This window comes from Neomonachus schauinslandi, chromosome 5, assembly GCF_002201575.2.
Source record: "Neomonachus schauinslandi chromosome 5, ASM220157v2, whole genome shotgun sequence".
Lineage (NCBI taxonomy): Eukaryota > Metazoa > Chordata > Mammalia > Carnivora > Phocidae > Neomonachus > Neomonachus schauinslandi.
In genome coordinates, this window is record NC_058407.1 from 51,153,778 (window position 1) to 51,179,410 (window position 25,633).

At 40.4% G+C, this 25,633-nt stretch overlaps 1 protein-coding gene across 1 annotated transcript in view; it reads left to right on the forward strand.

The window, feature by feature from the left end:
• The first annotated feature begins 520 nt into the window (after positions 1–520).
• Positions 521–25,633, forward strand: part of GNS (glucosamine (N-acetyl)-6-sulfatase) — a 54,818-nt gene continuing 29,705 nt past the window's right edge. The window contains exons 1-9 of the mRNA XM_021678629.2: positions 521–879; positions 5,683–5,742; positions 8,604–8,810; positions 10,963–11,028; positions 11,878–11,976; positions 13,395–13,562; positions 15,198–15,280; positions 16,491–16,609; positions 18,799–18,902. Coding sequence (XP_021534304.1) covers positions 688–879; positions 5,683–5,742; positions 8,604–8,810; positions 10,963–11,028; positions 11,878–11,976; positions 13,395–13,562; positions 15,198–15,280; positions 16,491–16,609; positions 18,799–18,902 — 1,098 coding nt within the window. The 5' untranslated portion in view covers positions 521–687. The remainder of the gene's footprint in view (positions 880–5,682; positions 5,743–8,603; positions 8,811–10,962; positions 11,029–11,877; positions 11,977–13,394; positions 13,563–15,197; positions 15,281–16,490; positions 16,610–18,798; positions 18,903–25,633) is intronic.

The window sequence follows — 25,633 nt, forward strand, 5'->3', positions numbered from 1 at the left end:
ATCAGCTGATCTTACTACCTGGTAGGTACATTCCTCCCTTCTCTTAATCGCTTACTGTGAGCTGATTCCCTCCTCCATTTCATCTTATCATCTTTCCATTTTAGTATGTACGTATGTATTTATTTATCTATTTATTTAGAGAGTGAGCGAGCACAAGCAGGGGGAACAGCAGAGGGAGAGAGAAGCAGACTCCCCGCTGAGCAGGGAGCCCCACGCGGGGCTCAATCCCAGGACCCTGGATCATCACCTGAGCCGAAGGCAGCCGCCTAACCGACTGAGCCACCCAGGCGCCCCATCTTCTCTCCATCCTAATCCTTGCACCAAGCGTTCACACTCACATCACCCGAGAACCCAACCCGCGCGTCAGACTGAAGAAAGTGCAAATCCCCGTCTCCGACCCGTTCTTCGCCCCCTTCCGTCCACTTCCGGTTTCCGGCCCGCCGATCCGTCCTCCCTCCCTTTCCGCCCACAGGCCCGCCCCATCGGTCCTCACATGACCGCACGGCTGCTCCGCCCCCTGTCCCCGGTTCACGTGATCGTGCTAGGGGAGAAAACGCCCGACCCCAGCCCCCGGCCTTATCCAGGCCACCCTTTTCCTCCTGCGGCTCATCCGCCTTTTGCCCTTCAGACACCTGCGCGTCCCTCTCTACTCGGTCCCGGGGCCCCTCCCCCGGAGCCCTGTCCGCCATGTGGCTCCTGCCTCTGGCCCCAAGTGGGCCCCGGCGGAACAGCCCCTGTCACCTGCCTTCCTGCAGCCCGGCGCTGCTGCTGCTGCTGCTGGGGAGCTGCCTGGGGGTCTGTGGGGTGGCGGCGGGCTCTCGGAGGCCCAATGTGGTGCTGCTCCTCACCGACGACCAGGATGAAGTGCTCGGCGGCATGGTAACTCTTCTATTTCTGCCCCGCCCCTCCATCTCCCGGGCTGACCCCAGGTTTCTTGTCCTCTTTCCCCATCCCCACCCCAATTCCCTCAGCTGGCTGCCTTGGCCCTGGATAGTTTTGCCTTTGTCACGCCAGACCCCTTACGCAAGTTTGAGGGGCCGAAGGACTCTATTTCCTCTTTCTCCCGCGTCCCTCTCCCGCGTCTTTTCTGAGTAGGCACACATGCACGCACCACACAGAGCTCCTAGTCTGGACCTTAGTGCTGCGGAGTTCGCGTTCATAGCTCAAAATAAACAGGTGGACGCCAATTAGGGATGGGCTGAACCAAGGAGGAGCAGGTGCTAGCTAAGAGCACGCAAGCTGTGTTTTTCTTTTGGATTAGAGGATCTGAGGACAAGTCCAGCCCTCTCTTTGAAGGACCTACGGCACCTCTGTATTTGTCTCCGTGTACAATGTCTGTGCCTGATATTTATAAAATAAGTGCTGAAATGAACTAATCTGGTAGGTAGGTTGTCGAATTATCGAGGGTGCGCTTTGCCTCACAAGAATCAAGATAATTCAATTAGCCTAATTGAACACCTGGCTGATGCATTCGCTACTCTTGTCCGCGTTCCATTTTAAATGTGCCTGGTCATGAGACCTCATTCTTTCCCAGAGTGAATTTTGCTTCTGTATCTTAGAGTTCTGGAATTTATGACCTTCAGGAGCTTTCACCCAACCCCCTACTCATGGAGGCCCGAGAAAGTGGCTTTCCCAAGGCGGTTGAATAGTTGAAACAGGTCAGAATGCTGACGAGTGCTCTGATTTGGGTATGGCATTTCTTTTATCTTTAAGAAAAAATATATATATCCTTTATTTTTTCACTTCAGTTCTGTTTTTGCTTTCAGCTCTGTTTTTGCTTTCAGCTCAGTGTCCTTCAAACTGCCGATTTCAACCCCATAAGTGAGTTGTGAAATTAGTTTAGTGAGTAGCTACCAGGTTTTTACTTCCTGTGGAATAAAGTAGAATAGAAAATGTTGGTGTGATACATGTGGTACATATGGTAAAGGTACACATATCCATATATATATTTCTGGGTTATGTATGAAAATGTATTTCTTACTCAGGGCTGTGTTCACGACTATGAGAAACTTTTCTAGTTTATGTTTCCGATGCTTGCATTTTGACTCCACACTTCTTCCTGCCACATATGCCTCATTGCCTTTTATTTCTGCTCTGCCACATTGACATTGAAGAGTCTTGACTTAATTGCCCTCCTGGAATTTACTTTGTTTTTCCCATTCCCACCACTACACTGACCCTCCTCACAAAATTCCTTTAAAAAAATTTGTGTGTGTGTGTCCTTGAAAAGTGTTTTGTCTAGAAAAGGCAAGCCATCTCCATCAAAAATTAGTAATAGCTTACTGACTAAAACAATTAAAAGGTCAAGCTTTTACATCTCTGTTGAAAACAAAAATTTATCACTGAAATATAAGGTGTTCAGAATTGAGTTTCTTAATTCTTACCACAGATGTGGTCTGTGTAGATTTGAGGTATCTTCTCCTTAGCATGTTAGTCGTATTTGCTCCTTTAAACTAGTATCAAATTCTTTTTTATAGGTGTTTATACTAAAGAGAAGAGCCAAAATTGAGTGGAGGGAACAAGTCAAATTTAATGCTCCCAACTCGCTGGGGTATTCTGGCTTCTCTTGTAGCCTTTTCCAGAGTATTCTACCACTAGTTGTCAAACAGGACTTGAAGGGAAAGCACTAAGACAATAACAGCATTTGAAAACCTACTTGGAGCTGTTAGAGTATGAAGTATTTTATACTTGTGCTTCAGTCATTACAGGAGTCCTCTGCTGTACGTATTGTCCTTCCCTTAAATAAGAGGAAACTAATAACTTAGAGGGTGTTAAGTAACTTGGCCAAAGTTTGTATAGCTAATAAGTAGGAAAGCCTGGTGTCTTATGATCTTAAAGCTCCACTTTTTCCTCATATTCTAGAATATTGTGGTAATACTTACCAGATGTCATTCCACATACCCACATCAGCTACTCACTTATTATACCTCAGACCAGAGATTCTTAAGATGATACTCAGGGACATTGTGTGTGTGTGGGGGGGGGATCATGGAAGTCCTTAATTTATATGTAATACTCTGTATTATATCTTCATTTTTGTGGAGAGAGTGAGGTCTGACTCAAAAAAGATTATGAATTGCTGCCATCGTTGGCAAAATAAACAGTAGTCCAATCAACCAGACCAGCTCAGGTCAAAGGATTATAGTGCTTGTGTGATTGTTTTTTCACGTAGAATCTTTCAGTCATCTTTGAAATTGTCTTTTATGCATCATCTTTAACATTTCACTGTATTTCTTGCAATATCATCTGTGGGACTTTGGTTTGTTTGCTTAGGGAACAGTTCCTATTTTTTTATTTTACTTGAATGTTATTATGGCGGGATGAACACACTGTTCTTCACAGAAGCACAGGTTGCTCTTTTTAAAATCATTCACTCTAGAAAAAGTGACATTTGGTCAAAACTTCAAGGAAATGAAGGAAGGAGCCGTGATGAAATATAGGGGAAGACTACATCATGTCTTTGCTTAAAAGCAAGGTGGTCTTTCGTTGTTAAAAGAAAAATTAGCCATAGATTATTAGAAATGTTAAAATTTTATTTCAGAGCAGCTGTACACGGGAGCCAAAAAAGTAAATGACTCCTTAGGATTTTTATGGAAGGGATTTGCTTTGGAGGAGTAAAATAACACATTTACCCATATTCAGGTGTAAGATTGGCTACTGCTTAAGCAATGTTGTACAGCCTTGACCTGACCGGCCTTGCAGCTATCTTTGCTGACATCTTAAGGGTCCATTTTAGCATTCAGATTAGCATGGACATGCACATTTTCAGTACAGGATGGTTCTTGTTTAGCATTTGTTTGGTTTAGCACAGATTATGGTTATCACTGTACTAGTGTTAGCAGTATAAAAATTATGGTCATTAATATAAATTTCTTACTGACACTAAAATCTGTGTTCCTATGCAGCCCTGCATCATCTGCTGGCTCCTGCCTAACGCTTTGACCTTGTCTTACCCCATAGTCTCCTTTACTTGCTGTGCTGCTTCTACCACATTCGCCACCTTTCTGTTCCTCACATGTGCCTCTTCTCCGGCAGCCCTTGTCCTTGCTATTCACTCAGCCTGGAAGCACCTTCTCCTGGATCTTTGCATGGCTGGCCTCCTCATCATGTGACTCTGAGTACCAAAGTTACCTCCTGAAAGAGGCCTCTCCTGACCACCCTTCTAAAGTAGTTTCCCCCTTTCCTCTCACCAGGTGTAAGCACGTCATCCTGGTTTATTCCGTTCATAGCACTTTTCACTGCCTGAAATGATTGTTTACCTGTCAGTTGTTTAAGTCCCCAAGAGTACAAAGGTCATGAGGTTAAGGACCTTCTGTCTTTTGTCCATCCTGGCCTCCATCAGTGCCTGGCACACATTAAGTGTTTAACAAATGGGTTATAATCACACAGTATAGTCTTACTGTAAGTCAGATATTTCTTCAGTAGTTTTGCATATTTACCAGTTTGAGGATTAAGTCCCATATAATCAACTCACATAGTCCTTTTCCCCACTTACACTTTGTATTCTCATTTCCCCTTCCTGTGTCATCATAACTCAGATTTCTTGTCAAACCAGTGTTTCATTCAGCCCAATATTCTTTACCTGAAGGTAGCACTCAGTGATGTTTTGTGGAGATCATAGCTGGTGACATTGCTTCTGAAGGTTAACGAAGACCTTATACATCTGTAGCATTTCCTGGGAACCTATTACAGATCTATTCATGAAATTATGAAAGATCTTCTTAAATAAATTAGAATCTTCATCCTTTTGAGCTTATGGGTTCTTTAGGTTTTTTACTATCTATATAAAACAGTGGGGGAGAGTCATTTATACAGTATTATAAACAAGACCCTTGTTAACGTAATTATATATTTAGATTATCTTTAAGGAATTACTACACAATAAGGTATACTTAAAACTGCACTAAATATGGTCTTAGATTTCAAAGGTACTTCAAAATCATCATGAACTGATTCATACAATACAACTAAAATTAGAGTCTCTTCAGTGGTACTTTCTTGTTGTCTGGAATCTGAATAAAGATTGTTAGTGTTCCTTTTATTTGTATTTATTTGTATTTAAATGGCCTTCTTCAGACTTCTATCCTCACTCTAGGATTTGAGATTAATTGTTGTCTGTACTATTTGCCACCTGGTTCAAGTCCTTACCTGAGGTGGTAATTGGTCTAGTGCATGGGGTTTTGAGCTTGTAGTTGAAAAGCGTGCATTTGGACTCCCATCACTGGATTTGTGATATTTGAGTCCTTTTCTGGGCCTCAGGACCTTATCTGGCTTTCAAACCTAAGTGTTATTTCTGTTTTAAAGGGTGGAAGGCTCCTTTCATCTCTTAGCCCACATCTTGCTCCTAAAGATGAATTAATGGAGATCTGCTTTATCTATCTTGTGAGGGGGCTGGTGACGAAAGATAGCACCAAAATTTCATTATATTGAAATCAGTATTGCTAGAATAATGCAATGAGCTGTGAACTTTCCCTTCCTTCAGGCATTATGACCCCTCTGATCTTTTGCATGGGACATAACTGACTGTAAGTTCATCTCCAGAATCACACAGGACTCTCTTTGGTGGTTTCTTAGTGTCCATTGGAGCTGATCATTGCAAATGAGATGCAAAAAACATGAGGTTTGGTCTGTGTTTTGGTTTATTGGAGGAAATGGTTTAACAGATGATTATTTACTTCACAGACACCACTGAAGAAAACCAAGGCTCTCATTGGAGAAATGGGGATGACTTTCTCCAGTGCTGTAAGTTTTGAAGCTAACTTAATTTTGTGAGACTTTCTGTTCATATTCTAAGAAGAAGCACTCTCTTTTGGGGAGTCCAATGTAATCTTTGTGGTTTTTTCCCTAGTTAAATGCCTGATCTAAAGGAAAGACTTTATTTAATGTGATTTAAATTCTTTTAATTGAAATACTACTTTTTATGAATTGAACCTATGTCCAGTGTAGGTATTTTCTAAGCCAGTTTGATTTATAGTTCAGAACTAGAGAATTTTTTTTAAAGCCTCACTGTTTGAGGTTTGAAAATGGATTGTAATAATCAAGTTAACATTCATGCTATGTAAATTGCTTTGTGGTCAACGCTTGCGGGCCACTTTACAAAGCCCAGTTAACCCTGACAGTCAAACCTGAGAAAGGTAATAGCAACCAAACAAAACAAACATCTGTGTGTGTATATATACACATATATGTGCGTGTATGAGATATAAATATATATATGTATATATAAATGTAGGTGCGGGGCGCCTGGGTGGCTCAGTCAGTTAAGCGTCCGACTGTTGATCTCAGCTCAGGTCTTGATCTCAGGGTTGGGGGTTCAGGCCTGGTGTGGAGCCCAGATGAAGGAAGGGAAGGAAGGAAGGAAGGAAGGAGATGCAAAGAGATGGAAAGATCCATAATAAAATACTAATAAATCAAATTCAGGAACCATGCACATAACCAAGTAAGTAGTAGCCTAGCTTATCAGGAAATCCATTAAACAGCAACATAGTGTTTTGCTTAAGAGCACAGATTCTAGAGCTGGATCACCTAGTTTTGAATGCTCTCTCTGCCTCTTTTCTAACTGTGTGACGTTGGGCAAGTTATTAACCTTTCTGTGGCCCTTGGTTTCCCCATTTGTAACTGGGTGTACTAAAAGCTGTCTCTGGATTCTGTGATATTAAATGAGTAGATAGGTGTAAGGCAAGCACTCATATCAGCACCTGACTTATGGTACATACTGCATAATGGTAGTTGTTATATTGTCCACCAACAAGATCAGTAGTTGAAAGAGGAAATCTTAATAGACTCTTGAAAGTCCTCTGAAATTTTAGCATCCTTCCTGGTAATGGATTAAACTGTTAGAAGAACGCATCCTTATTAAGATGAGTATTTCAAACAAATAGCACACCTTATAGTTAAGGTGAAAGATTCAGGCCACTGCTGTTAGAGATGAGACAGGGGCCTAATACTTGTCACTTAATGCTGTTCTGATTGTCTAGTCATTGGCACAAGTCCTGCGGAATTAACTGGAGTATTGGAAAAAGACACAATTATTATTTCCACTTCTTTGTATTTTCTACCTAGAAAACATAGAATTGTTTGAAAACTTTTTAAATTAATAGAGTTTAGTAAAGTAGAAATGAAAAATAAAAATAATCTTCTCCTGTATAACCAGTTAGAGAAGTACTGGGGAGGAGAGAGAATAGAGCCCATTCATACAGCAGGAAAATGCAGACTCTAGATATAGCTGGTGGTGGCCAGTAATGGTTAAGACCTATATAAATAAGGTTACAGAACTTTGTGCATGATGTAATAATAATACTTAATATGTAGACACACCCATCATTTTTGTGGGAAGACCCAAGATTAGTTTATCCTAATCAGAATCCCAACAAGTTTTTTTTAGGCTGAATAAAGTGATTCTAAATTTATCTGGAATTATAAGTAGGTTAGAACAGTCAAGGTCATTTCTTAAAGGAGGAAATTGCCCTTCCAGATAATAAAATGTAATATGAAGCTACAGTAAACAGTGAGAATGACCAAAAAATAGGTCAGCAGACAAAAAAGCAAAAGGATTAAAAGGCTTGCCAATGTAAAAATTACAGAAGTCAAATATCTGACAAAATTTAAAAAGCAGAAGTAAAAAATGGCAAATATTTGTAACATGACTGAGTCCTCCCTTTACTCAGATTTTATGTAACAAGAAGCTGATGCCCCAGGAGGAAAAAATGTACAAAGCACATGAACAAATCATTCACGTAAACACAGGTGGTCATTATGCATGTGGAGAATGTTCATCCTCACCAGTATTTAAAAATGCCACATCCAATTTGAAAGGCCAAAGAAATGCCAATTATTTAAAAGGGGTAATATGTAATTGTGGCAAAGGGTGTACTTGAATGAGCATTCCTTCCCTGCTGGTGCGAGTATAAACTAGTATTATTCTCTGTAAAGTGGCTTGGTGATGTGTACTAAGACGTATACAAATATTAGGTAGAATGGGCAAAGTTTATTGATGATAGTAGCTAACAGAAATATAGAGTAGAAAAAATAATCTATGTCCAGTGTATTAAGTGATACAGGAAATATATAAAGCTGCAGATTATCCTGAAAATGAACCTGTGCCTCTCAGCTACATCAGATTCAAGTAGTACTAATTCTTTATTTTTGGTTAAGACCTAGCTCCTAGGGGCACCTGGGTGGCTCAGTCGGTTAAGGGTCCTACTCTTGATCTCAGCTCAGGTCTTGATCTCAGGGTCTTGAGTTCGAGCCCCATTTTGGGCTCCACAATGGGCATGGAGCCTACTTAAAAAAAAAAAAAAAAAAAAAGACCTAGCTCCTTTCCTTTTTTTTTTTCTTTTGCATATTAGATTTGAATAACTTATTCTGCAGAAAGAAACCAACTGAAAAATCTGTTCTCTTGGTTTCTTTTATCTGGTTTACTTCTCTACTATGGGACTTAAAACAGCTCAGAAGTGTGTCATGTGTTACCAAAAAAAACTCTATTCCATGGGAAACTTGAAATTCAAAGTTAGAGTATTAAGTAGCTTTCTTTACTCTCTTTAGAAATGATGAGAAATCCATCTTTCTTGTGTAACTGGGTTTTTTGCTTGTTCCCTTTGTAGTATGTGCCAAGTGCTCTTTGCTGCCCGAGCAGAGCCAGTATCTTGACAGGGAAGTACCCACATAATCATCACGTTGTTAACAACACTTTAGAGGGAAACTGCAGTAGTAAGTCTTGGCAGAAGATCCAAGAACCAAATACTTTCCCAGCAATTCTCAGATCGATGTGTGGTTATCAGACCTTTTTCGCAGGGAAATACTTAAATGAGGTAGGTTGAATGATCTAATTATTCCTTTAAAAAAAAAAGATTTATAAATGTGAATTAATGTAATTCATGTTGTCTTTTAGTTATTATCCATTTGAGTCATGTTAAAATGTTTTTGGTATATGTTGTTTTCTCCTAATCTGCCCATTAAACAAAAATTTACTTACATGAGCGTATTTACATGATTTAATTACTATAGTTCTTCTTCCTTTAAATAGCCTATGGCATTTATTTAAAAGTTGTCCTATGACTGCTGCTGTCTGATGCATCTTCCCCTTTTTCTTCAAGAATTTTGCTTCTCATGTGGCTGTCATGGTATCTTTGTCTCCATTTCCCCTTTATCAGGATGAGAATGAAGAATTTTTTCCTCCTACCACCTTTCCTGCGTTATAACAACTTAAGACTTACCCCATTTTCTAACTTGGAAAAATGGGAACAAAATGTGGAGCCATCAGTGATTGAGGGAAGACACCCAGAGCCTGGGATATTCAGGCCACTAAAGCATACGGCTTAGTGGTGGATGTGCTGGCCTCTTGTGCGCCTGGATGGAGGGATACCCATTATAGCCTGCCAAGGCCAGATTTCATGGCCCCCGGGTTCACCACCACATTAGCTTTTTAGTCAGAGTTCAAACTTAAAGAAAATAGTTTATTTGAGAGTATCTCGGTTATCTCTTATAGTAAAACTGGGGCTGCAGGACAAAGAAAAGATGCACATTTTCTTACATACTTTATCCATGGTTGCTAGAGATACTAATATTTGATCTGAATTTTCTGTTCATTCTTTCTCTCCCCACAATAATTGGGAGAATATGCAAGCTTGTGAGTTTGAAGGAAGAGAAGTCAGTTTGAAAAGAATCATGAGAAATAAGTACAGATACTAGGTTATTGAGATAAGGCTGTGGGTCATAAAGAGAATTTATACTACTTTGTATATCAAAGATCATTTAATTGTATACAAAATTCAGAGAAATTCAAAATACAAAGATTTCTCATGTATTAAATTCTTCCTTAAATGGGCAATACTAAACCTTGTCGAGATAAAATGGGATGATTCTGTGGTCACTTAATTCATCTCACCAAATAAATTGAGCTCCAAAAGTAGGTTTCATCATCAGGACAAGTGAAGTTATAGGCTGAGAGCTCACAGTCTGATTATTTCGGCTGTTGTTAGCCACGAGGTCAGTTGGAGTTATTCAGTCTCTGCCTCAGGAAATGAACTCTGTAGCCTAAGCCATGCGGACTTTTTCTAGAAAGGGCCAGAAGTAAATATTTTGGGTTTTGCAGGCCATATGTCTCTTTTGTGATCACAGTAGTTCCCCACCACCACCTTATCCACGGGGGATGCTTTCCCAGACCCCCAGGAGATGCCTGAAACCACAATAGTACTAAACTTTATGTATACTGTTTTTATCTGTGTATATGTACCTGTGATAAAGTTTAACTTCTAAGTTAGGCACAGTAAGAGATTAACAACTAATAACAAAATAGAACAATTGCAACCATATAATGCAATAAAAATTATGTGAATGTTGTATCTCTCAAAATATCTTATTACACTGCACTCCCCCTTCCTGTGATGATGTGAGATGGTACAGTGCCTACATGATGCGATCACGTGAGGGCAATGACAGGCATCGGGACCTTCTGACAGGAGGGTCATTTGCTTCTGGACTACAGTTGACCACGGGTTAACTGAAACCACGGGAAATGAAACTGCATATAAGGGGGATTCCTTTATTTGACTCTATCATTGTAGCATGAAAGCAGCAATAGACATACACAAACCAAAATGAGTGCATCTGTGTTCCAAAAATCTTCATCACTGAAATTTCAATTTTCTAAAACTGTCACATGTCACAAAATATTCCTCTATTGATTGCTGTTTGTATTTTTTAATGGTTGGAAAAAAATTCTTAGCTTGCTGATCATACAGTCGGCAGGCCTGATTTGGCCTACTGGCCATAGTTTGCAAACTCCTGCTTCAGAAGTTCCTAGGATTACAGTGTTCTTTACTTTTTGACTGGATTTATGTGTTGGGGAAATTGAGTACCTGGTTTCAGGCACTGATCTAAAAGGATTCTAAAAGTTTCCTCTTTCTTTCTGATCTGGTCATGTGTAAGCATTTCTGATGTCCTGCTTGTCTTGCTTTTCAGTATGGAGCCCCAGATGCCGGTGGACTAGAACACGTTCCTCTAGGCTGGAGTTATTGGTATGCCTTGGTGAGTGATTATTGAAGTCTGTGACAATTATACATAGCCCTACAGTAAAATATGTTTACTCTGTAATTTAGCTCTGATTTTGATATAAGTTGCTTTGCATTTATGATTAGCTATTTTATCCTCTTAAAAGAAAGTCTGTTGATTTGGGAGTCACTCCTCTGGGGGATGTTTTTCCCACATCACACAAGGTTTAGTTACATATTTGTCTGTTCTATCTGATCCACTTGTGGCTTTTTAAACTACGACAGATTATTGAAACTATGCTAATAATTAATAAAACTAGTCAAAAAATCCAGTTCATTAATAACTTGGGTAATTACCTTTTTTTTTTTTTTTTAATGCCTTTTTTTTCTTTAAAGATTTATATGACTGGGGCGCCTGGGTGGCTCAGTTGTTAAGCATCTGCCTTCAACCCAGGTCATGATCCCAGGGTCCTGGGATCGAGCCCCGCATCGGGCTCCCTCCTCGGCGGGAAGCCTGCTTCTCCCTCTCCCACTCCCCCTGCTTGTGTTCCTTCTCTCGCTGTCTCTCTCTCTGTCAAATAAATAAATAAAATCTTTAAAAAAAAAAATTATATGACTGGGGCTGGGGGGCGGGTTGGGGCAGAAGGAGAGAGAGTCTCAAGCAGACTCCACGCTGAGCGTGGAACCTGATGCAGGGCTGAATCTCACAACCCTGAGATCACAACCTAAGCCAAAACCAAGAGTCCGACACTTAACCAACCATGCCACCCAGTTGCCCCAAAATGTCTTACCACTATTTGAACAGAGTATAGTTTAGCCCTGCCTGATTTCTGACTTTCATTTGGTATGCTGACCTCTTAACAAATTTTACTTTCCTGTCTAATAGGAAAAGAATTCTAAATACTATAATTACACCCTCTCTATCAATGGGAAGGCACGGAAGCATGGTGAGAACTACAGTGTGGACTACCTGACAGATGTTCTGGTGAGTTATCAAAGCTCTGTCCTTGCAGGTTTGGCTCACAATTGATTGAAACCTCTGCTTAGAAAACCTTTGGACTTGGTCATGTTGAGTAATGTAAGTGAATAATAACTTCATTTACCTGCCAAAAATATTTCCAACTGATTAAAGACTCCTGAGGGCATTTTTAAGCCAGGCTCAGAGTTAATGTTCTTGAAATTCCAGCAACAAATCCTTTTCCAAAGGCTAATCTCTAAGACTGTAGAGATTACTTTGAAGAGGTTTTACTTTAGAGGTTTTTACTCTTGACCCCAGATTCACTCACAGACTATGAGAAGACAGCTTCACCATGAGGATGGGGAGCTAGGGACTGGGAGTTCTTAAGGCTTTGTGGATTTCTATATAAAAATTACTGAAACTGGGTGAATTTAGGACTTTGCTTTCCTGTCTGAGGTGTTTCTAATGACAGCCCTCCACAGAGTATTTATTCACCAAATATTTCAGCACCCAGCATAGCAGGTGTTCAGTAAATGAAGCAGAAGCCCTCTTGGTGATCAGGTAGACAAATAAGGCAAGGTATGGGGGTTACTTAGATAACGTCTAAAGAGGTGAGAGTGACTTGTGCAGATCAGTGGAAAGGGTGCACAGACAGAGGGAACAACGGCTCTGGGGACACTGAGGCAGAAGTGTGCTCGGCATGTTGGGACCACAGGCCTCTGACAGGGCTGGAGTAAGCAGGTGGGTGGGATGGTCAATATCCTTTGAGTTTAGTGGTGGGAATAAATGAAGCTATAAATCAACTAGAACAATTAAACGCATAGCATGTATGTGGGATGCTTTCATTTTCATAATGTATCTCCAGATAAGCAAATGAAAAATGTAAGTCAATATAAATTAAAATCCTGGTGTGAGGTATTTGGATTTAATGTTATTCATTTAGCTTAACTGCTTTAGCTGGCATAACTTACGATATTTACACTCTGTGTATTTTTTTAAGAGTAAGGTAACTTAATCCACCTGTCCCACTGTGAATTAGATTGACTCTCTTTTTATATACTTTAAGGCATCAGAGGCATACTCTAAGCCGTATTAATGCAGCTAATCCTTAAAAGGCCAAATTACTATTTCTTTCCTTATGGGAGGCGTAACAATTTTTAGATCATGTATAATCACTAAGATCTTACTTGCTTTTTAGGATGGTATGCTTTTCCATTTTTTTAAATAAGTATTGCCTAAAACCCAAATATTTGTTCCAACAACACACTTGTAAATAACTGTGACATAGATTATGTTAATGTTAAGATTGTTAAAATTGGTTAAAATTTTTAAGACTGATTAAAAACTAATATGACCCTATACCTCCTGTATACCTGAGAGCATGCATCTCTCAAGTCCTGAACTGTTGGGTAAGATAGAAGATGACAGATCTTTGTATATCTCAGGCTAACATCTCTTTGGGCTTCCTGGACTACAAGTCCAACTCTGAGCCGTTCTTCATGATGATCTCCACACCAGCACCTCATTCTCCTTGGACAGCCGCACCTCAGTACCAGAAGACCTTCCAGAACGTCTTTGCACCAAGAAATAAGAACTTTAACATCCATGGAACGGTAGCTTCCCCTAACCCTTGAATTAAACACTTGATATAAGTAACTGTATATTACCTTGTTAGGGAGCCTTTGGGCCATGTAGTTGGTTTTCCTTCCAGATCTTTTAAAGGTAATTGTACCTATCTTGAGTATAATAGCATAAACTTGCTTCAGAAGGACAGGTAAGCTTCCTGCCACACATCCAGTTAGCTGGAGAGTCCACAGGAAATATTTAAAGAAATGCTATCTTTCTTGACTACAGGCTCTCCTGCTAATCTCTGTGCTGGCTCTCCTCCTATGTGGCAGTGACTGAGACATGTCCCATGGGGCTGAGCTAGGCCTGCAGCAGCCTTTTGTGGGTGGCCCTCATCGGGCCTGAGGCATAGGAAAGAAGGGGTGACATAGTGCAATATGATTAGAAAAGGAAGTTGAATGGAGAAATGAGCCAGAGCAGGGAATATAATTAAGGACCACAACCTAAATACTTGCCTAATATGCCAGTTACTTATACTTTCCTTGGCACAGAGGGTAGGCTGTTCACTGGTTCAAAGGCAGAAGTTCTGTACTGCCTTGTGCCTGTTGCCCAGAAATCTTAATTACTGGTGAGGTGTGGTAGGCAGAATGAGTCTTGGATTAGACTCAGCACTACCACTTTCGAGCCAAGTGACCTGACTGAGCGAGATGCTTAACTTCTGCTTTTCTATCTAAAGTGGGAGGTCCTCTTTCCTCGTGCAGCTGCAATATGGATTAAAGAAGATAGAAATATGCAGCACGTTGCGTGGCACATTGTAGGCAAATGTTTAAGTAGGATTTTTAAAGCTGAGAGAACTGAGTTTTGAACTAGAGGGCCATTCTCTATGTTCCGAAAGAAGTTAATAGAAGTTCCCTTAAGCAAGTAAGTTTAGAAATTTTAACTAAGTCACTCTATTACAGAATTTCTCAGAGTTATTCCTGTTCCAACATGGATTTCCAACAAGAGGATATGCTGTATAACGTTTCTCAAACATATTAACTAAGAACCCTTGGAGGCTGATAGTTTGGGAGATGGTAACTTAGGGCTTTATGAGTAGAGAGGAGAGAATTAATGATGTACGGGGAAGTTTTTGTTTTTTAGAACTGTGAGTGCTTTATTTAAATGACAAGAACCCTCTAGATTTGGGCTTGAGGTTTTAGGAAATTGCTATGATGAGATTTTTCCCAAGGTTCTAGGATAATCATTATCTTGGGTAGGAAAATAGAGGGTGATAGAATGATGGCTTATTAGGGCAAAACTTACTGGAAGGTAAAGTTAATATTTACCCTTTTGTAGCTTGGGTAGTAGACCCAAAGCATAGACTAGGTGTTATAGATTGTCTCCTTTTAACCAGTAGTTTCCCAATATCTTTCACTAAATCTCTTGGAATGCTGATTAGTGCTGCTAACAAGGAGCCCAGGCCTTCGGAGCTACTGGGAAGAAGCTAAAGAACGAGTGATAATCTGTAGAAAGTGTTTTTAGGAGTACATGGGGCAGGGGAGAGGAAATCTTAAGTTCCTTAAATGCTCCGGTAAGTTCCTTTTTGCTGAAGTATAAAATGCTCCTTTTCATTATGTACTCTACTAGTTTATTTGATTGTAGTGACTTGGTGCTAACATTTTTTTTTTTCTTTTAAATTTTAGAATAAACACTGGTTAATTAGGCAAGCCAAGACCCCAATGACTAATTCTTCAATACAGTTTTTAGATAATGCATTTCGGAAAAGGTAAGAGCTGCTACTTTCTCAATCGGGGTTGTCTTTGAGGACCCTCCAAATCAGCCCATGAACAGGGGGCTGCACAGTATGGTTATCTTTGAGACAAAATCAGAAGGTAGTGAGTTGGTGGGAGAGACTCTTTGATTGGGGGGTCTGCTGCCCCAGAAGGTGTAGGAGATGGTCTTTGGACCTCAGGACTAATAAAACTAATAAAACAGTTCATTTTTATGACTTTTTAAAACATAATTGCAAGCTGGAGCCATTTGGTTAAAAAAAAAATTTTTTTTTTTCCTTATGTCTGAAGAAAAGGTCACTTTGTAAGAGCTCAGGCCCAATATTTGCATAAGACCCAAGGGTTTAGACTAGAGCAGAATATTTGCCATTGTTATTTGAAATTTCAAGGAATTTCTTTAAGTCAGTTCTTAAAAATTCATTACAGTCTCTTAAGATGTATTTAGATTATACCAGGGGCTAGCAAACTTTTTCTGTAAAGGGCCAGAGAGTAAATATTATAGCCTATCAGGCCAGACCGTCTTTGTCACAGTTGCCCAGCTTTGCTGTTGGAGTAAAACTAGGCAATATGTGAATGAATGAGCACAACTGTGTTCCCGTAAAACTTTATATAAAAATAGTGAGTTGTTTAATGGGTACAGAGTTTCAGATTTGCAAGAAGAAAAGGTTCTGGAGATCTGCTTCACTATGTGAATATACTTAATGCTATTGCTTGTACCCTTAAAATTTGTTAAGATGGTAAATTTTATGTTGTGTGTTTTTTATCACAATTTAAAAATAAAAACAGTGGGCAAACTGGCCCATCGCTATAGCTTGCCAACCCCTAGTTTAGACCCTTAAACGTTGTTGTGGCATGGGTCTATCTGAATTAATCTGTGCTCATCAGTACTGAATTGACGGCTTTCCCTTCCAGTTGTTTCTGCTCTCATCACCAGTGTTAATAAAACTAACTGGTTATTAAAAGCCTCGTTTATTTCTTTGGGAACAGTTAAATTTATAATGAACTAATTGTGTTCTGGGATTTTCTAATCTTTTTTTTTTTTTTTTTCAGTGAGTGGTCTGAGGAAGGGAAGTTTGGGATTTGAGCTTTTGGGGAGCGTGGTTTGGGGGCTTTGGGTTTTGTTTTGGACTTCTGCTTTTTTGGCAAGATAGCATTCCTTCAGCCATTGTTTCTGAAATCCCGTTGTCACCCTCTGTGTACATCCAGGTGGCAAACTTTACTGTCAGTTGATGACCTTGTGGAGAAACTGGTCAAGAGATTAGAGTTCAATGGGGAACTTAACAACACGTACATCTTTTATACTTCAGACAATGGCTATCACACAGGTAAGGGCAGACTGGGGTGTTCCCGTGGCCTTGATGAGGTGCTTTTCCTTTTTCACCCAGTCAGTAGCACTAGCAGGGAGCTCTAGGCCTGTTGTAGCGGTGGATAGGCCAGACGGGGAGGGTGCTGCCCTCAAGACCCCTCTGGTTGGAGGGTCAACTCATTCGCACATGGAGAGACCAGGTTTCGTTATTTGTTATTTCATGTGCCAAATTACATGATGTACTAGGAGTTGGGAGCAGAGAGTGAGCTTGCTAAGTTGGAGGCAGGCTTTAGGAAAAAGGTAAGAAACTGAACTAGATTTATTTTTTTTAAAGATTTTATTTATTAGAGAGGGGGAAGGAGGGAGCACAAGCAGGGAGAGTGGTAGAAGGAGAGGGAGAAGCAGACTCCCTGGGGAGCAGGGAGCCCCATGCGGGGCTCCGTCCCAAGACCCTGAGATCACGTCCTGAGCCCCGCACGCAGGCGCTTAACCGACTGAGCCACCCAGGCCTCCCAAAACTGAACTAGATTTAAAGGGCAAGTAGACCTTAGAGACTAGGGGTAAGAGATTTTATACAGAAAGACCAAGAGAAGGTTGTTTTGGGGGAAAACCCCTTTCTTGTGAAATTGTGAGATGTTTTATTGATTTTGTGTGTGTGTTTGTGTGTGGATATTTGTGGTTTTATGTTTTGTCTTTTCAAAACTATGTATGAGTCAACCCCATATCCTTGACTTTCCTTTTTTCCACTTGGATTTTCTTAAAAATGAATGTCTTCTTTCCCCAGCTATCAATTTCATAAACTTGAAAACTACTAACCTGAGGCTTGCTTGCATAGGAGCAGATTGATGAGGCATTTAATGTTTTGTTGTGAATATTTTTAAACACTCAAAGTAGAGACTAATAAAATGACCTCCATTTCCAGCTTCAGTTTTCAGCTACATGTGGCCAGTCTTTCGAATTTTTCCTACCTTCCCCATGTTTGTCTTTATTTAGCTTAGAGGGTTTTGAAGAAACTTCAGACATTGTGATCCTGTACATCAACACTACATTGTGCATCTGACTAGTTTATTATGTATCAGGGCCTAGACAAAGTCCACATGCTGTCTGTATTTATTATGTGCCCTGAGGCTGGTTATTGCCACTGATTTATTGGGAAGAGTTTTTGTTGTTGTTGTTCTTTAGAATATCTCACATTCTGGGTTTGGCTAATTGCATTCTTGTGATGCTTTAACTTGTGTTTCTGTAGTCAGCATTTTCTATAGATTGGTAGTTAGATCTAGAGTCTTAATAGAAATGGACATTTTCAAAAATGCTTCCTTGGTGATAATGATAGTACTTCCTGTTACATCACTTCATGCTTCATGGTGGTGTCTGGTTGACCCACTTGATCGATGCTGCTATTAATCGATGGCTCATGGGGTGTCAGCCTGGGCCTGTCCTATGAACCTTTTGTGGCCGAAGCTTCCATTGATGATTGTTGCTTTTTTAATCCACTATTCTCTCAAAAATGGCAAAATGATGACTTCATAACCCTGTCCTTCCTTTTGCATTTATTAGTTGGAATTCCTTAGAGAAGAACTCAACTGTTTGGTTATCTTGAAATGCAATTTATTCAGGAAAGGCCAGATAAATGTTTCTGTCCCTTTATTTACAGTTTTTAGAGTAACCTCATTCAATTGTAGTCAGGTTGAGTATCATACATAAATGATGTATTTGTGTTTCAGTACTTTCCAGTCTGTTTTTGCTGAATTTGTCCTATCTTAGACCAAGGAGTCTCCCTAGTCTTTTGTTTAAAGATGAACTCATGGGGCGCCTGGGTGGCTCAGTCGGTTAAGCATCTGCCTTCGGCTCAGGTCATGATCCCGGGGTCCTGGGATCGAGCCCCACATCGGGCTCCCTGCTCAGTGGGGAGCCTGCTTCTCCCTCTCTCTCTGCAGCTCCCCCTGCTTGTGCTCTCACTCACATGCTCTCTCTCTCTCTCTCTCAAATAAATGAATAAAATCTTTAAAAAAAAATAGAAAAAGAAAGATTAACTCATTTCCTGCCTTGTAGTAATAAGAGACCCAAGCAATTGTAAACTTTCCATTAAAGCCCCATAAACAGTAGAACAGAGTTGTTTTCATTCTTACTGTCGATTGAGTGAATGTGTGAGTGACACTTCTGTCCTGGCTCCTGGTTCCATCTTTACCCTCTGTATTTTGTTTTCAGGACAGTTTTCTTTGCCAATAGACAAAAGACAGCTGTATGAGTTTGATATCAAAGTTCCACTGCTGGTTCGAGGACCTGGGATCAAACCAAATCAGACAAGCAAGGTAGGTGCCTGAGAAACTGATGATGTTTACAGGTAGCACTTGCCTGAGGAAAGAAGGCTGCTTCTCTGAAGAGGAGGCTGATTAGATTTCTCTTCTTACGAGGATGAAGTCTGATCGGCTTAAGATCTTGTAAGTGTATTAATAAGCCTTGGAGATGGTGATTCTCTTTTTTACTTTTATTTTTTAACTCCTGGGCATCTTCTATTAACTGTATTCCCCCCCCCCCCCCGATATATACATATCCTATCAGTATGAGTATCTTTTATTTGTCCTTCAAGACTGTAAATCTTTACTTTGTCCTGGAGCAGTGACTTTCCACCGGGGTTCTCATCAGCATCACCTTCTGAAATTGTGAAAGGTTCAACATCCAGAATGGTTCTAATGGACTCACTTGGACTAGAAGAGAGACCCAGCCTCTGCTTTTTTTTCTGCAGCTCACAGATAATTCTGAGAGGCAGCCCAGTTTGGGACCCACTATCCAGTAGATCAGAGCCCCTCGGGCTGATCACCCTGGGGACCTTGTTAAAATGCAGATAGATTCTGATTCTGCATTTCTGACCTCCCAACTGATAGCTGCTGCGGGTCTGACCTCACTGAGTATAAAGCTATAGAAAGCATGTCTTCTGAGGATTTCGTCCCTCTTTCTGTGGGACTCTTCCTCACTAAAGCATTTCTGTTTTACTGATTCTCCTAGAACTATCATAATGTACCACTTTCTTTTGTTGCCATTTCCATTTGGTTTCAGTATCTTTTTCAAACTGGGTACCTAATACTGAGGCACTTTGTTCCTGGAGATTGGGGGCACTCTGATCCAAAACACTTTGGTCTAATGCTTGGAAGATAAGAATTGATAAGCTCTACTGGTTATGTCTTCTTTTCTCTAATAACACAGTTTCAGTCCCAGCTCTGTGAGACAAAAGAAAATGAGCAAATACATCATTTAAGCTAAAATTGGAAAATGGGCCAGACTTTCTGGGTATACTAGGTACTTTAGTCTAATTTGGGGGTTTAATGTTTAAGTGTCTGTAATTCACTTCTTTTTGTAATGCTCATGTTGGAATTATGTTGAAATTCTTTCAGAAAGGTAAAATGGCCTTCATAATTTCCTTTGAGTTTTCTTTTTTTCTTAACACCTACATTCCTAAAGCCAGTCACTTCCCACTACAAATTCAATACCCTGTAAATGGTCTCCTTTCAAAGGAGATAGGTGAGTTTGGAGGACCATTAAGTCTTTTTTTAAAAACTTTATTTATTTGAATTTTTTACTTTTACAATGTATTATTTGTTTCAGGGGTACAGGTCTGTGATTCATCAGTCTTATTTAATACCTAGTGCTCATTACAACACATACCCTCCCCAGTGTCCATCACCCAGCCACCCCATCCCCCCACCCACCTCCCCTCCAGCAACCCTCAGTTTGTTTCCTGAGGTTAAGAGTCTCTTATGGTTTGTCTCCCTCTCTGGTTTTGTCCTGTTTCATTTTTTTCTGTCTTCCCCTATGATCATCTGCCTTGTTTCTTAAATTCCACATATCAGTGAGATCATATGATAATTGTCTTTCTCTGATTGACTTATTTCGCTTAATCTTAAAAGCGTTTTCTTGGTCTTGGTGTTGGGAGTTGACTCAGGAGAACAGATTGGCAGCTGCGTGCATTTCCAAGGAGCAGGGCTACTAGGGCCACTTCTAACCAGCGTGGGGAAGGAGGCTGAATGAGAACAGAATGGAATGTGTCAGCCAGCTACCCATCAAACTGTTCCTTTTATCTTCAAGTTAACAGTGGCATCTAAATATTAAAATCAGAAAAGTTCACCTTCTCTGAGCAGTCTAAATGAAACCTGGTTCCTAGGAAACCATTTCAACAATAATATCTATCGCTTAATGACTGCTTAGTGTGTGACAGGTGCTATTCTAAGTGTATTAGCTATATCAGTTCATTTAACTGTCACAGCCTTATGAGATATAGATAGTGTTATGCCCATTTCACAGATGAGGGAACTGAGGTATAGAAGTTATAAATGGCTTGCCCAAGATAATGTAGCTATAAAAAACCAGAGTCTGGCTCCAGAGTCTATACTTAACTATTACCGTATAGCTCAGAAAATATTTAAGTATCTTCTTGTGCTAGCAGGCTTGGATACACAGCACTGAGCAGTCAGGGAAGATTGGTTCTTAACTCGCAGTGTCCAGAGAGCCAGATCCTTCAGCTACAGATCCTTCAGTTGTCAGTGAAAGCTTCTGAGGCATTTGAGCAGCGACCTGGGTGTTGAAAAGGATTTAGTCCTGCAGAGATCTGTGGGAGGGCATTCTGAGCAGAACAGTAAATGTGAAAGCACACATCTGAGAATGAGCTGGGCTTGTTCAGGGGACAGAATGGGAGCTGTACTGAACTACTTTCACTTCTAAGTGCACCATCTCTCTCACCTCCTTGTGTTTGTATGGCTGATTGCTCCTTCTGTTTGGAATGCCCCGCTTATGCCCCTTGCACCTCACTAATTGTCCTTTAGAGCTTCAGTTTGGGGCTTCTGTCTGGAGAGTCACTACAGACCCCCGCCCCTACTTGGGGTAGGTGCCCTTCCCATGTGCCTAGCTGCCCTCACATTTATCACACCCTACTGGTTTTTTTTCCCTTGAGGAGTTCCTAGAAGAAAGGCACTGTCTAAGCTTAGAATACCCAGCCCTTAACACACATTGGGGGACATCCATGTTGCTTGAATGGTTATTATCAAGGTCACATAGTAAGTGGCAGAACCAGGATTGAAAATTAACTGTTCTTAAAATCGTGTGTGTGTGTGTGTGTTGCACTGCTGTGCTGACAGATGTAGTTTGAGAAGTACGAAATGCTCAGCCTCCACCTAGCACAAAGAATGTCAGAGATGGTGGGCGATTCATCATGTGTTGGCAACATAGTTGTCTTGGTGCCAGTTGTCCTGTGTGAGTGGCACAGGGTTATGAGTTGGGCATAATAAGCTGAGTTGTCAAAAGCTGATGGCCCAAACAGGGCACGTTTGACCAGTGGGCTTAGCTTTGTGGTAGCTGTTGGAGAGCAGAAGCAGGTGATATGTGTGGATGCCAAAGACTGGCTTATTGAGGTTTTCTCTCCTGGCTGGAAGTTAATCTAGCTTTAGATTTGGTGGTAGAAATTCTTCAAAAGGGTTTTAAGAAAGGAAAAGGTTAGTAGGAAAAAAATGACACAGCATGATCCAGGAGAAATAGAACTGAACTGGGGGGTCAAGAAGACAACATATTGGCTTTAAGACTGGCCAAATAGGCCTTGTTTCCCTGTGTGAAATTGGGAGAATGGTAAGTGGAAAATTCTCAAGTGTAACTCAGTGACACCCTGGCTTCTTCCTTATAGGGAAGATGGGGCTGAGGGGTAAATCCAGATGAAGTAGCCCAAGATGTGGGGAGTCCTCTGCTTTCTTATGCAATAGTTCATTGCTTTTCACTGCATGGATTTGGGGTGCTCTCTGGTGTGCTTGCGGTCTTTCCTTTGATAACCCTACATGAATCCTGTAATATCAGGGCTTAAATGTCCATTTGGAAACCCGATGTATCCTCCAGAGAGCTGTCTTATTTTTTCTCTAATTCTGTAGCTCTGTCATTCTTCTAGAGCTAAAAAATAAGCAGCTCCAAGGCATGATATCCTTTGAATTCATGCCCCAGAATTTTCTAAGGGCTTTTATTTGATCAGAATATCTATATACGTAAATCCTAAGAACATTCCCAAACTGTGAGGCTGTGATTTATGAAATAATTTACTTCTGTTCTTGTCAGTGCTTTTCAGTTCCAATCCGTAAGTGAATCTTTAAGTTTATACTTAGTGATAAAAGCAATACCATTTTAGGAACTTGAATTGCTAGTGTTTCTAGAAGTCATTATGATCATGGGCCTATAGTATCCATTCTATTTCTTGTTTGTAAAAACCAGAGACAGGTAGAATTCTCTGTTGGATTCTTTACTCATACCCCATATCCACTAGAAGTCTCCCATCTCCTGATGTAGTATGCTGATTTTGAGATTCTTTATCTCTTAGTCAAACCAAAGCCTAGAAGGGAAGAGAATTTGTCCATTATTTTTTAGGGAAAATGTAATTATTGTAGATAGCTGGGAACAGAGTCCTGAGATGATGTCTATGATACTTGGGACAAATCTTAGTGACTTTTGATTTGTACTGAAACTTACAGACCTTTCTCCCCATAGAGGAGACTGCCATTTGAGAGAGCCTCCCATCATATAGCTGATGGCTCTTAAGGCAATTCCTGATGAAACAGGCAGTCCATTTTATATCTCTGTGGGTTTTATTATTTTGGTGTTTACTTTTTTTTTTCTTATAAAACTGCTTTGGACAAGTATCTATGGATTTGGCTTTACTTCATGTTCTAGACATGACTGAAGATATTTCAGTCACACGTCAGGGTCTTTTGGCCTTGATCCAATTCTGGAGGTTATGTTTCTGCTTGTCTCTTTTTTCCTACCATGATCTCTTCCATATTCATACCCACTCTTGTTGACTGTATTCAGAGTGGCTCAGTCTGCCTGGGAGACTTGGAATTAGGGAAGATATCTCTTACACTGGGTCTTGCATAATCCCTAGAGACATTGTTTTTTGGTTTTGGGTTTTTTTTTTTTAAGATTTATTTATTTGACAGAGAGAGACACAAGGAGAGAGGGAACACAAGCAGGGGGAGTGGGAGAGGGAGAAGCAAGCTTCCTGCTGAGCAGGGAGCCCGATGTGGGGCCCGATCCCAGGATCCTGGGATCATGACCTAAGCTGAAGGGAGACGCTTAACAACTGAGGCACCCCGACATTGTTTTTGTGGGGTTTTTCTTCAGTAACTTTTATACTTAACGATAGAAGCAGTACCATTTTAGGACTTGAATTGTTAGTGTTTATAGAAGTCATTATGATCATGGGCCCATAGTATCCATTCTAATTCTTGAATCTAGAATTAGAATCTAGGGGTGCCTGGGTGGCTCAGTCATTAAGCGTCTGCCTTTGGCTCAGGTCATGATCCCAGGGTCCTGGGAGCAAGCCCCGCATTGGGCTCCCTGCTCATCGGGAAGCCTGCTTCTCCCTCTCCCACTCCCCCTGCTTGTGTTCCCTCTCTTGCTATGTGTGTGTCTCTCTGTCAAATAAATAAATAAATAAATCTTTAAAAAAAAATAGAATTAGAATCTAGTTCTCTAACTCTTATCACTTAAGTATAAAAGTAAAGAAAGGATTCCCTTTCCTGTGAGTGGCTTACCATTGAATGGTAATTTCTGACAGCTCAGCGTTGAACTAATTGATTCAGAGCCAAGATAAGTATATCACTCTGCCCTACAAGAGCCATCATAGCTGCCAGGAAACCTGGCCCCTGAGGAACAATGCTCTGAAGATGTTTTCTTGCCTTTTATGTCTGTACTTTTGGTTTTGTTTTTAAATGACAAGTTCCTGTGTTAGGTTTTATTTTTTTCATCCCCCTTTGGCCTTTGCTCTCAGTTTTCTCACCAATCCTGAAGACTTTTATTTCCTTTCAGTAAATGGTAGCTTTTCAAGTTACCAGCTGTTGATTTTGTTTCGATTACTTCTCTTTCACTTCCTCATCTGTAAAACAGGGGAAATACTGCATCCTAGGGTCGTGGTGAGGATTAACGGAGGATAAACTGTAAGGACTGGCACAGAATAGGTGCTCGGTAAACATTAGTTCCCCTGGTTTCCCTGGTGGATTGTCTTCACCACTCTGAAAGCTTTTCCTAGCCTGTGATTTAAGTGACTTTAGGTGTATGCTTCGGCCCTATGTAGGCCTACAGCGGCCACCAGCCACTGCGCCTGTTGAGCCAAAACATGGGGTAGTCCAAACTGAGATGTGTTACAGATTGCAGACTCGGTTCAAAAATAAAAAATAAAATCTCATTAAATTTTTTATATTGCACATTTGAAATAGTACTATTTTTGATATATCAAGTTAAATAAAATATATACAATGAATTTCTTCCCCTTTTTCTTTTTACTTTAATGTGGTCACTAGACAGTCTTAAATTACATACGTGGTCCCATTATATTTCTATGGGACTATGCTGGTTTAGGTCCTAGAGGATTTGTATACAGAAGGAAAATAGTCTAATAAACCAAAGAAATAAGGCAAGGTATAAATGCAGGACAGTAACCTTAATTCCTAGAGTGTTTATTTATCACATCTTAGTTTTGTGCTCTTTAAGGAAACTTTTATCGATGCACTGTTGGAATGAGTTTTCTGCAGTCTCCATAGCCTGTTGCAAACAAATTTTTTTTAATCCCCCTCCTTCACCTCCCTATTGCAAACATTTTTTAGTAGCGTTATCACTTTGAGAAACTACAAAAAGGGCTAATATCTTCCTTGGTAAGAAGCATGTCAGGAGTCCATTTGAAATGAAATGTAGTGAACTGTAGAAATACAAGTTGTAAACACTTTGTATAAAATAATTAGCCCAACAGTTTCTCATGATTCTTCAGACTTGGGGCAGTCCCAAAGAAGTTTCGAAAATGTTTTTTGATCAATAACAGTATGGGTGGAATAGATACATAACTTCCCAGGGGCATGTATTACAAATCTCATAAACCTTTATGTTTTGTTTTTTGAATTATTGTAGTTAAATGAATCAGTGAATCAGTAAGACCTCAGTAAGTCTGGGCTGTACAAAAGATAATAACAACAAATGCTGTTTGTCTCATGGGTGGGGTGGGGGAAGAGTTTTATTATAGATAGAA